The 13,263-nt window shown below is 39.6% G+C and overlaps 1 protein-coding gene across 1 annotated transcript in view; it reads left to right on the plus strand.

The window, feature by feature from the left end:
* The first annotated feature begins 201 nt into the window (after positions 1 to 201).
* Positions 202 to 13,263, plus strand: part of LOC126301915 (uncharacterized) — a 51,315-nt gene continuing 38,253 nt past the window's right edge. Inside the window, exon 1 of the mRNA XM_049991720.1 lies at positions 202 to 446. Within this exon, the coding sequence (XP_049847677.1) occupies positions 310 to 446 (137 nt within the window). The 5' untranslated portion in view covers positions 202 to 309. The remainder of the gene's footprint in view (positions 447 to 13,263) is intronic.

Here is a 13,263-nt window from a genome sequence, read left to right on the forward strand (position 1 = left end):
AATGTTCCAGCACTCGAGTGAAGCCACTGAAAACTCGAAGTTCACATGAGCAATTGCAGTGCCACCGCAGTAAACCGTTAGCTGTGGTGTCGCTTTATGTGCGTGTGTGAGCCCGGCTTTCCCGCATCGAATATCTCGCAGATATCTAGTGCTTAGTAGTGAAGTGGAATATCTGTGAAATATGATGTGCCACAAACCAGGAGGGAACGAAGTTACATTTAAAGGGATAGCCAGATCAGCAAGAGTCCTACTGATAGAAAGAGTGGCGTAGATTGGTTATAAGGCGGTGGAAAGTTGTTAGAAGACACAATGCGAGGGCCAGAATTTCTGTTTGGTGCGCTTTTTGGGGCTCTCGTGGCTCTTTGTATGCATTTTTCGAGACAGAGGCAGCTAACTTATGAAAATCAACCCACAAATTCTGGAAGTAGTGGCCCTGGCTATTCGTGGTGAGTATTAAAATTATATTTGTTGGAGTAGAATGTAGGAAAAAGCATGTACTACTGTAATAGAATTTTTAAGAGTTACATGGCTTTTTTATAGTTGTGGGCCTAGGTAATTGTCTAGCGGAGACTATCGGTAGTAATTGTTTTGGGATATACTTACGAAATATTAAGCTCCACTAAACTGACGGAGGTGCTAGCACCATCTGCGGTACACTAAGCTTAATTGTAATTACTTTGATTCCAGGTGCTACATTACTTAAAACTCATGTAGTATCGCAATTAATACTGGAGCGTCATACGTCTGTTTTAATAGTGAATCGCTACTCAGAATTTTGTTTTGAATACACGTAGAAGATAAATTCCTCCACGGGGAGTCAAAATTAGCTTACACATTGCTTATTTCCTGTTGTAATTTTTGTTAACTGGAAGTAAAATAAACCTTTACGACCAGAGCACCGATATGTGGAATGGGGTGTCAGATGTAGACAGTGGATACAGTAAGCAACGTAATTTTCTCAAAGTCTATTTGCCTTCATTTCCGAAGTTACATTAATTTTGGCTGCGTAAAACGCGTATTGTAGTAGTTAAGATATTGGAAACAGCGTGCATTTTAGCTTGCAGTACCGTTTCTGATAGACAGTATTTTTCATGTCAGTCGAAGCGTTCGGTGTAGGCCTTGACACAGGATAATGCTGTGGTGTGTGACCTAATGTATGGGCAGCGTATTTGAAAGCTTTCGAATTGTGGTGTTACAGGCAACACTGAAGATTCATCCGATAGCCAGTGACGAGAGATTACATCATTTCGGGGAGAAAAATTTTTAGCACAGCTTGACCAAAGGGATTGGTGGATCAGACACTCCTTGATGCCTGAAGGAGTCGTAGATGTGGTAATTGAGTGAGGGAGGCTGGCGAAGTTTGCGATACATGTTTACTTTGCCGCGTGACGTAATGCTGTGACGTCATGGTGGCGCGGCGTATTTGAAATAGATAGTTTGCAGGGTACGCTGCTGCATTCTCGTATGACATGTTTGTTGCTGAACTGGGTGTTTTGTAATTCATTGGGCAAATTTAATGTGGTTTGTAAGACTACTTGAGATTGTGGTCGACCGAAGCGTCTGATCCCACCCTTCGGCTTTTACCCGTGACAGAAGACTGTTGTGATGCGTGACGTCATGACTGCGCGTAGTATGTGGTGTGTGTGTGTGTGTGTGTGTGTGTGTGTGTGTGTGTCGTTGTTGCTGTTCGTGGTGCCCTCTGGTGGTGTTTCAAGGTTTTGTGCTGTGTGGTATATTGGGTTAAGTTTGGTGTTGCTGCTTGTTCTGGGTGGTTCTGGTTTGTTGTAAGTTATTGTAGTACTGTTCGCTGTCGGTCGTGTGTTAATTTGAGTAATTTGTTGCTGCTCATGTTAGGTATGGATATGACTGCTAAAATTAAGTGTGCGTTTGCATGCTAAGATCGGGGCGAGTCCGTTGAAGTTGATTAAATTTCTGCAGCTGTTTGGCTTGTTGGCGGAGGTTGTGAAGTGTGCTGTTTGTGGTTGACATGAAATTGACATTAGTTCCGGCGTCTCGGACCAGGGGCGGTTATATGTGGCTGTGCTGTAGGGACGCTCCATACGTTGCGGTTCCTGTTTCGAGAAGTCTAGGTTTGCCATGCGCGAGATTGTGTTGTTGATTTACTACTTTTGTTATAAATCCTCAGTTTTGGCGCGCACGAGACTAGTGTGAGTGGGAGGAGTGTGCTTGACTGGTTTTCGTTTTGCTGAAAAGTATGTTCTGAGGTTATTACTTACAGGTGTAAGTTGGGTGAGCCAGGGTTGTGGTGGTGGACGAGTCAAAGTTTGGGAAAAGGAAGTATGGAAGAGGTAAGTCTGTGGTGGGTGTCTTGGGAGGGGGGGGGGGGGGGTGTTAGGAATGTTTTTTAGGGTCGTGGAGGGGCAGTCTAAGAGAGAAATAAGTTTATAGAACTAGGTTCTACTGTGGCTTCTGATGCGTTTTCTTCTTGTAGGGGGTTGGGTGGGAGGGGGAGTACAATCATTTAATAGTGAACTCTAGTTTAGCGTTTAAAAATTGATATGGGGGCCTTGTTACAAATAACGTTACAGGCTGAAGGTGGTTGGTTAGGGTGGTTTGTTTGTGTGTGTAGGTACCATTGTCAGCTTGTGACTGGTGTTTGTGGCTTTCGTTTACCTACATTGGTAATATTGTTCTCGATGTTAAGTAACAGTATGAGGGGTTGTAGGTACAGTGGTACCGCGGACTTCATTCTGAATATATATATATATGTAAAAGACAAAGAATTTCAGATACCACTTTCTTCTGGTCTGTAGAGATTTAAGATTGCTTACTATTTGTCATAGACCTTAGATAACTTAAACTGCGCGTGACGTCATTACACTGGAACAAACATGCCACCTGTCTCTGGACAGGAGGCAGTTTAAGCATCATGCACTGTGTGGATTGGAGTTGTTTGTTTTTCTCATTCATAACTGAAATCGAGCATTGATTTTAACAAGATAACAATTTGCCTTACTGCTCTTACACATGTAGTAGCGCAGTTAACCTGATTTATCCGAAATTCCTATTATTAATGCGATGGTAATCGTTTTTACGTCGCCAGGTGAAACGTACGGACAGTTCTGTTTAAAAGCAACAAAATTATTCAGTGAGTACTTGCTTTTGTTGCACTGTCTTTTAGTACAGTTTCCACAGGAGTGGAACACACATGAGTAATTTGGCAGGTAAATTACTTTCCTGACTACTCGGCACTAAAACATTCGAAATGTTTAATTAAGCTTTTATAAGGAGTAGCATCCATTTGTAACCGTAAGGTCCGGTTTTTACCCGAAATATGCGTTTATATTTGGATTTTTCTCTTAGTGATGCTGACATGTTAAGTAAAAGATTACCGGTTTATGTTAAAAGAATTTCGTGGGGAACTTAACAGGTTCATTCAACGAGAACAAGGTTTATATGTATAATAAAGTCCACGTTCATCTTTCGTTGTGCATGATGCAATCAGAAGCAGATCTCCACGAAGGAGGACTTTCCATACTGACATATGAAATCATTCGAGATCTGCTGGAAGTGTTTGCTAATGCTGTGAAAAGTTGGGAAGGAGCAGGGTATCAAACTGTTTGCATACCACATCCAGTTTCTTGCCTTTGGCTACGAAACTGACCAAAGAACTAGTGCCATATTTGGCAAATTTCACCCTGTTCTAAAACTTCTAGTTACTTGTATTTTGAACAGGAAAAAGGTGGTTTATCTATTACATCCAATGATCATGTTTATCCATGCAAAATGTGGCAAGAAGTAATAGAAAAGTTACAGTAATGTGAAAAAGTATTAAGAAATTAGTTATCTCATCTTAGCAAATAAAGGATCTGATGTTTTCCTTCAGCTGAATAAAAGTTTCGAACAGTCCTTCACTTGATAATCACATACATAAACTGGAAAAAAAGCTGTAGTGATAGTATTCTGAAATAAGGCTACATGATGAAGTGACTCGAGCAACCTTCTGATTAGTAGTATCCACACAGTTTAATAATCAGTGATTTAGTAATTGTTTTGATAAAATTACATACAGTGTGTTAACTGTAAGACGGCATAGTTGCGAGGGGAGTGCGGGGAGAGGAGGAAGCAAGCATTGGCTGGCGAGGGGAGAGGAGCCGTTGGGGGGGGGGGGGGGGGGGGGGACTAAAGGCTTGGAAGTAAAGCTCGCTTTCAATGTTGTTCGTAAACGAAACTGAAATAGTCATGCACATTGAAATGTTTGTCTACTATGCTCTCACAATCCATTCATCCGATTGCAATGAAACTCTGGTGAGTTCTCCGAACGCCCGAAAAGAGTAACAATGTTTCAACAGTTAGGTTACTGTTGCTTGCGTAGCGCAATTGATTAGGTAAAGGCTTGTCACGCAGCAGACCGAGGTTTGATTCCCACTGCTCGCAATTTTTTATTTCATTCCCTGCAATGTTAAACTATTAATTATAAAATTATACTTAAACAGGTCCTATAGTATAACGTAACTGTCAATCTCTTTATGTACAAATGAATGAATGTATGTATGTATGTCTGCCCTGTGTTTTGAATTTGGGAATGTACTGTAGTATGAATGTTTCGAAATAATACGGTAACCAGTGATGTTTCCATACAAAGCAATATGGTAGCAAGGAAAAATGAAATATAAGGCAATTCGGAGGAAATGTGGGGCTCCTTCAAAGTGATCGCGAACAAAATATCTGAAATGGAAACTCACCTTTTCTTGCTAGGCGTTTCTGGTGATACGCCAGGATGATTCTTGGAAAACTATTTGGATATTCAAATGCTACGCATGCTTTATCTTCTGTATGTACCAGCTCTCACTGAAGATTTGTAAATGAGTTGAAGCAATTTTTTCTGCTCCCATTCCCTTTCGCAGCATTCAATCGCACGCAATATAATTTTGCGAGTATTGATACGTAATACTGGTTTCCTTCTGACTGTAGGCCTACCGATATGGGTTGTTGGTGACTCCCGAGATAGGCCAGCAGCTGCCTCTTCACTCATTTTGATAGTGTTTAGCACAACTGCACAATAAAAACATGCAGAACAGTACAGGGCAAAATAACGAAGCAGATGACAATGGCTACCTTGTACAACAGTCAGCTACGTAATGTTGGCAGCAGTCGAAACTGCCTGCCTGCCTACCTTCCGAAGCCTCCCGACGTTTACCGACACACCGATTAAGGACTAGGGAGAGGTGTGCCATCTAAAAGTTTACACACTTGTACACATGGGGAGGTACCTGCAGTTACATCTGAACTGTAGTTTGAGTGTAAATTAATGTATTTGAGTGCCATTCTGTAAACCTTTTATGTATTTTTCTTAAACTCTGTTGCTTACAAGTGAGAATTTAATGCCTTATATTTGTTTTAATATGTAATTCTGAATATCAGTTTACCATTTTTTATGCCTGAAAACTGTTTCTTACCTTTTAAGATGACTGAACTATTTTTCTTCTCCCACTTGTGTAGTTTCCACTGCAGCAAAAACTGGATTAAAGTTGACTCTAAGATATCTGTTTAGTGATATAGTAATAAATGTCGACAGTACACAGATATAAGCTGTTCAAAAGTGCTGTTTCTCTGTTAAAGATAAAGAACTTTTATTACCATCAGTATTTTCATTTTTGTGTTGACTGCTGATTTTAGAATTTTTCAACTTTTTGGCACCAGCTCACAAAGTGAAAATGTCATAAGAAATTATCTTCCCCCCCACCCCCTTCTTTACCAGAAAAATCTGCATCTGTAACAAACATAATACAGCCTATTACAGATAGGTTATGAGACTGATAATGTTAAAAAACGGCTGCTTACCTTATTCTTCATATAGCTCCTCATCTACAAGAAAAATACAGTAAGATGACACAGTAGTATAAAACTTCATTGTGTGTTTAAAGTATTTATGGTGTACATTGCTGTCCACATAAATGCTATTTGGGGGGGGGGGAGGAGGGAGGGAGAGGTTAGGTATTGGTGTCAGCATATTTTCACTCACTGTAAATGAATCTCCTGGGGCAGGGCACTTTAAGTAAATAGTGCTTTGGCATGTGTAGTAAATTGTACCTATCTACCAGAACTGAGCAGCAAGATTGTGTAAAGCAGATAACCAAATGTTGTGCAAAATGCCATTTTAAGGCCCTCAGAATTCTTACTCCCCAATACCTGTACTCCTTAATAGTTTTTGTTACTGACAAAACAAATTTCAGCTGAACTACTGTGTTCTTAACAGAATATTAGGCAATCAAAATCATTTTCATTTGCAGTTTGCATTCTTGCAGTCTTCATAGAGGAGTAATGGATTCTGCTGCAAAGGTACAGTATTCAGCAAGCTCCCATTGAACATACAGCAACAAATTGGAAATTTCTACTGATTAAAAAAACTGTACTTAAATTAGCCACTCCTTTTATTACTTTAAGGTTGTCAATAATTTCTCTTGGTTATTTGGTAGGTATGAATGTGTGATGTAATACTACATGATAAATAGTAATGCACTGCAAGCAACACTGTTTTAGCGGGTACAAGTAACTATTTTGTCTGACAAAGTATAATCAAGTTAGTATTTAGCTATCAGTGGGAGGCAAACAGCAAGAATTTAATGTAACTGTGGCTGCAGCAACTTTCTTTTCACTTCAATTACCTGCTGTAGAGTACACTATAGATGTAGGTACATCAATGTTAAAACAGTGTGTCCAGAATTTCAAGTTACTGTAGGTCTTGACTCATTCCACATCTGTGAGGGCTCTCCATCTACAGTCTAATTGTTCGATCACTTTGTGCTTGTATTAGCAGCATAATTGACTTTCACATATGCCCAGAGGAGTCCTCTTTTGCCCTACACACCTCACAAATAGATGGAAAAACTCAATTGTGAAAAGGAAATATTTAAAAATCCTTGCATGGGCATTTCCTTGAGTTGAAAGTTAGTATGCATATTGATCCTTTAGATGTAATACTCGATAAATGACGGTTTTGAGACAACGTTGTTCATATCTAGCTCACTACCGAGATATATTATGCTTCCTATCTTGGCATCGTTTCGGTATCTGTACTGGATTACGCAAGTCAGAAAATATATGCGCTTATTTTGAGTTAATACCTGACATTATGTACATAAACCAATTCCCTTTTTTAGAAAAGCTTACTAAAACATTTCACAACCATTCTCGTGGAATCGTTAAAGTGGTGCTGAATGTAAGACTTATTGTCTTCCACTCCTGTGAGCGATGAACTAAAAGATCTCACAGTATTCCCTGAACTGTGATTCAGTCGCTTGTTAAAAATGTCAATACACATCAACTTAACAACGTGTAAAAAATCGATGACTGGTATATTATCAGGAATTTCGGAGAAACTAGGTAACTGCACTACTAAACGGGTGACACTAGTACTACAGTTCGTTGAACTGTCAAAAGAAAAGCTTTTATTAAGCTATAAATCAGAAAACCCGAAACTGTCAGCTCCACTTCACACAGCACATACATGAACTAGGTTTGCTGCCCCGCGTTTGTGCTGTTACTTTCATGTTACTTGTGCAACTGCATATTGACATTTGTCCATTCTTGTGGTCTGTGACGTCTTGGACGCAATGTTACATAAGCTGAAAATGGCAATCGTCATGGAGGTAAGGCTGGTATTACACAATCAAATTTAGTTGTCAAAGATTTGATCACAGATGTGATCAAATATACAGCTCACAGGACTTTGCACACGCATGACGCCATACGATGTATCGAAACAGTGGGAACTGCTACTTTTGGCCTTCGATGCGGGTTGCTTCAGAAACTTAATATTAAATTTCGTATTTTCAAGTAATCGTGCCATATTTAAGTGGTTAAGGTGTCCATGAGATGGGTTACATCAGAAATACCGTTAACATATTTTCCACTCCGTTAAGCCGTCTGGTATGGCAACCGTAGGTAGAATATTTGGAGTAGTGTTGGTCGCAATTAGTTTTGCTATCGACGGGCATCTTCATATTATCAAAGTAAGCAAAAATTAGGATGTGGTCCTGGATTGCACGATTATAAATGTGAAAAATGTATTTTTACTGAATGTAAAAGTCTTTTAACATAGCCTGTTGAAAATCATAAAACGGCACTGAGCTAGGTAAACTGAAACACACCTCGAATCAGATGAAGCCAGACACTTTTGCCTTTTAATTTTATCCCTATAGATAACCAGAAGACGGCGCACCAGAGACGCGTTGTTAAATTGCAGCTAAAACTTCATTCTTTAAACTGAAATGTCAGTAATCTACGAATCAAACGTGATGCTGATAAACATAAAAAAGCACATCTACTCGGCTGGTATTGACTCGCAAGTCGCCGATGTGGCGTCATCTAAAAAGGGCGTGCAATACGGCGGCTGAGCTCCCCGAATGGGGCCTCCCGGCCAACAATGCCATACGATCACGAAATACCACGCAGAATAAAAACATAGAAAAGGCTAACCCATTTGCAAAAGAATTAACATGTGCCTTAACTTAGTCTCAGCCATGTATCAAGTATAAAAGGAAAATCTACAGTTCTTTCAGAACATTCGTTTCCAAATGTCTTCAGCTGAAGTGCATCTGTAACCACCAATACGTTTTTCGTAGTTTCACCTATATTTCAAGAGGTCGTCGATGTGCTGGTGTTCTGAAACAGCATTTATTCATAAAACACAAGATAAATGAACTGCTGCTTTGTCCGCTTCTTTCAAAACTCTTGAAACTGTTTTCAGAGTTTCTGAGAAAAATTTACACATTAATGAACATGAATGAAATAGATTTGACAGAATGCTATCTGCTTTCAGTCGTCCAACTTTTAGCGTTGTTGAGACCGCATTCAAAAAGTTTTTACAACTTTAAGTTTCGGAATCCAATTTTCCCTTGTCAGGTGACAAGGCCACAGCATTTAACATATACATAAATACTTTCGAGGTTACCGTTTACTTCAGTAAAGAAAAAGCATAGGCTCGATCTTTCTTAAGATCAATGTTTCGAGCGTCATGTTCGCATCCCGTGTTGGCAGCCGAACAATCACGAAAGTATAGTATGACGTCAAAATGTCACCTACGCGTGAAGTCTTCTGAACGTCTGCCTGCGTGAAATAGTGGTGTATGCCATCTTGATGACGTCATGGGTCAAAGCCGATGGTGGTACCGCAATCTGAGAACATTTGTATCCGTACTCTGTAATCCACTGTGAATTATATGGCAAAGGGTAGTTCCCGCTGTGCTTCTTACAAAGCTGTTACTCGTTCAATGCAAGTTAGGAGTGTGGGAGGTTGAGGGGTCTCGTAAAGTTTGATTCTTCACATAGTTGGTTTGTGAAACTCTGTAGTTAGCATCACCTTTAGCCCTCTGCCAGTTCAGTTCCACAATTTCTCTGGCGCTCTATCACGGGGCAGAGATCAGACTATTCATACTGATTTTTAATTTTATTTTTTATACGAGAATTCCTTGCAGACGAATGGAAAACCTTGTAGAAGCCGACCCCCGGGAAGATCAGTTCAGATTCCGTAGAAATACTGGAACACGTGAGGCAATACTAACCCTACGACATACCTTAGAAGCTAGATTAAGGAAAGGCAAACCTACGTTCCTAGCATTTGCAGACCTAGAGAAAGCTTTTGACAATGTTGACTGGAATACTCTTTCAAATTCTGAAGGTGGCAGGGGTAAAATACAGGGACCGAAAAGCTATTCACAATTTGTACAGAATCCAGATGTCAGTTATGAGTGGAGGGGCATGAAAGGGAGGGAAGCAGTGGTTTGGGAGTGAGACAGGGCTGTAGCCTATCCTCGATGTTATTCAATCTGTATATTGAGCAAGCAATAAAGGAAACAAAAGAAAAATTCGGAGTAGGTATTACAATCCATGGAGAAGAAATAAAAACTGAGGTTCACCGATGACATTGTAATTTTGTCAGAGACAGCACAGGACTTAGAAGAGCAGTTGAACGGTATGGATAGTGTCTTGAAAGGAGGATATAAGACGAACATCAACAAAAGCAAAAAAGGGTAATGGAATGTAGTCGAATTAAGTCTGGTGATGCTGAGGGAATTAGATTAGGAAATGAAACACTTAAAGTAGTAAAGGAGTTTTGCTATTTGGGGAGCAAAATAACTGATAGTCGAAGTAGAGGATATAAAATGTAGACTGGCAATGGCAAGGAAAGCATTTCTGAAGAGAAATTCAACATAGAATATAGGTTAAAGTGTCAGGAAGTCGTTTCTGAAAGTATTTGTATGTAGTGTAGCCATTTATGGTGAGACATGGACGTTGAATAGTTTGGACAAGAAGAGAACAGCTTTCGAAATGTGGTGCTACAGAAGAATGCTGCAGATTAGATGGGTAGAACACATAACTAATGGGGTGTTGAATAGGATTGGGGAGAAAAGTTTGTGGTACAACTTGACTAGAAGAAGGGATCAGTTGGTAGGACATGTTCTGAGTCATCAAGGGATCACCAGTTTAGTATTGGAGGGCAGCATGGAAGGTAAAAATCGTAGTGATACCAAAAGATGAATACACTAAGATTCAGAAGGATGTATGTTGCAGTAGGTACTGGGAGATGAAGCTTGCACAGGAGTAGCACGGAGAGCTGCATCAAACCAGTCTCAGGACTGAAGGCAGCAACAAATGTTAAATACGCTTTATTAGTCCTACTTGGTACACATCCATCATACCGTATTTCCTCGAATCTAAGCCGCACTTTTCCGGTTTTGTAGTCAAAAAAACCGCCTACAGCTTAGAATAGTGCAAAGTACGCGGAAGTCCTGAAAAATGTTGGTGGGTGCCGCCACAACTAGCTTCTGTCGTCGAATATATGTAGAGCTACACAGGCATGCTTTGCAGGCACAAAGATGTATACTGGCGCCAAAATCTTTGCGTCAGTAAATTAAGTTAGAAGAATGTAAACATTGTCAAGTATTCTTTAGTGTTTGCCGCCATCTCATTTAAATCCTGTATGTCTAATGAACTACGAAACTAGTGTGACCACAGCAAACGCGGAAGAATATACATATCATGTCGTGCTGAATACTGATAGTCAGAAATGAAGCACGGCAACTGACAAGATTTTTAAATCTAAATGACTCTAATTTCTGTGCAGGATGTAATGCACTAAAGAGGCGTCTGCAAAGATTTTCAAACTGAGAAAGTTTCGCTAAACTCTCGATCAGAACATCTATCATATTATTCGGTTCTTGTTGGTCATTATCAAAGAAAGCAGCAGTGTAAGTAACAAAAAATAATCCTCTAGCCGTTGTTTCTCATGAGACAATATCTCGCTTTTTGTTGTAAGCCGCGGTAGCGCGAACGTAAGCCATGCCGCGAGCGGCGACAGGTCGTAAACACTCATTATCAGAGTGCGACAATGTATGACGCAGTACAATAATGCATTTTCAGCTTGAGTGACGTAAACACCTATAATAAAGAGAACAGCACTTATCAGATCAAAGCTAAATAAGCAATCCATACAAACCAGACGAAGCACGTGAAAAAGGGTACCCGTACAAATATGGTCGGAGCGCCAGACACACAGCAATGGGTGCTTGGCAAAGTTTAACTGTTCAGCTTGCGACTCGAACCAAACAACTGTAGCTGTATCTTCATCCATTCGACCCAAATTCTCATGTTACAATGTACCAACTTTGTTTCGATTTGGCGGTGCGGTCTAAAACTTCTCTCCCCCCCTTGAATTTAGTCTCATTTTTCAGGTGCGACTTAGATTCGAGTAAATACGGTAATTAAGCAAAATTACAGGATGGGTCACAAGGTGTCATAGACAGCCACCTTCATTAGGCTTATTACATTGTTAAAGTACTCCAATGAACACAACTGAGAGTGTGTAATGATTGTTTCATATTCTTGAAAACTAACACAGGTTTTTGTATAAGTTGGTTTCCTGTTATGACTCATAGATTTTGCAGTAAGGTATACTACATTTATTAATTTTGTCAGCAGCAAAATTGTAGAGGTAAATCATATTGACAGATGAAGTGTTAGTTACTTCAAAAACTTCACATACACTAACTTCAGGCAAGGCACAGATAAGTCAGTAGCTAATGACTGCTTACATTTCAGAAACTATTAGACTTAAACTAAATGTTGCCATTGTTGTGCTCTTTGTTTGGCCACTTACGTTACGCACAACGTCTTACTACAAGATGACCACATCTGATATTGGTAAGAGCAATTGGCTCATCCTGACTACAGTGATTAGGTTCAAATGGATGTAGGCTATAGCAGTTGTGTAGAGATGAAGGTACATGAGATAGTGTGGAGAGCAGTATCGAACTAGTACTCATAGTGAAGACAATAAAAAATGGGTAGTATACCTCTGTGGAGAACAGATTTATTGACTGCTTCACCTACTGTGATTCATTTAACAATGTCCAGATGTGCCAGATACCAATCCCTACAATGATGAAATTGTCATCTTGTTTGTTTCATCTTGTGGTTGTTTATAGCAAACTTAAGGTTATACAAAGAAAGACCACAACACTACAATTTTCTTGACTTTCCCTTGTTGCCTCGAACCATTTGTCCCCCTCTGCTTAAATTTTATTATTTTTACATTATTTTACATAATAGTTGCTATAAGAATTTTAAAATAGTTGATGGAAGTTCTTGAATACCCAAAATGCACAATCCTACTTTGACTTAACTTTAGATAAAGTTGTAACTTGCAGATCTATGCCACTAATACTTTGCAATATTAGCACATCTTAGCCATAGCTGTATGTACAGAAACCGAAAAGTTTTAAGTTATTTTTAAATTTGAACAGTTAGTGAACAAATGAGAATTTGGGCTGTCAAACAGGTGGTGGTGTGGACTTGGGAGGCTCATGTCCCTCTGTTAGGGCTGGCAGCCTACACTAAAATTTTTTGCTTCTGATTATTACATGGTCATGAGTAAGTTTTTAAGTATGTTCGTTTGCTGTGCAAACTTAGTGTCTTAAATTCTGAGTAACCACACTGCAGCCCCCACAGTATTGAAATAGTTGTTAGTTTTCACCATGATCAAAGCTTGAAACACATCACTGCTTCATAGGCTTGACGATATACTTAAGTCTTAGTGTGGACAGTCCAAGTAGTCTCACTCAATAAGTTTTACTTGTACTTGTTTTCAGACTGTCAGTTTGTTTTCAGTCTTCTTAGAGACACTGAGAACTGATGTTGAATGTATGAGTCAAAATAAGTCAAATGGGATCACAGATGAGGTAGGCACAATACCAAGAGCACCATGCTCTAGTAAATAGGAGGTAAACTAGATTCCTTTGAT

The sequence above is a fragment of the Schistocerca gregaria genome, chromosome 1 (assembly GCF_023897955.1).
Source record: "Schistocerca gregaria isolate iqSchGreg1 chromosome 1, iqSchGreg1.2, whole genome shotgun sequence".
Classification (NCBI taxonomy): Eukaryota; Metazoa; Arthropoda; class Insecta; order Orthoptera; family Acrididae; genus Schistocerca; species Schistocerca gregaria.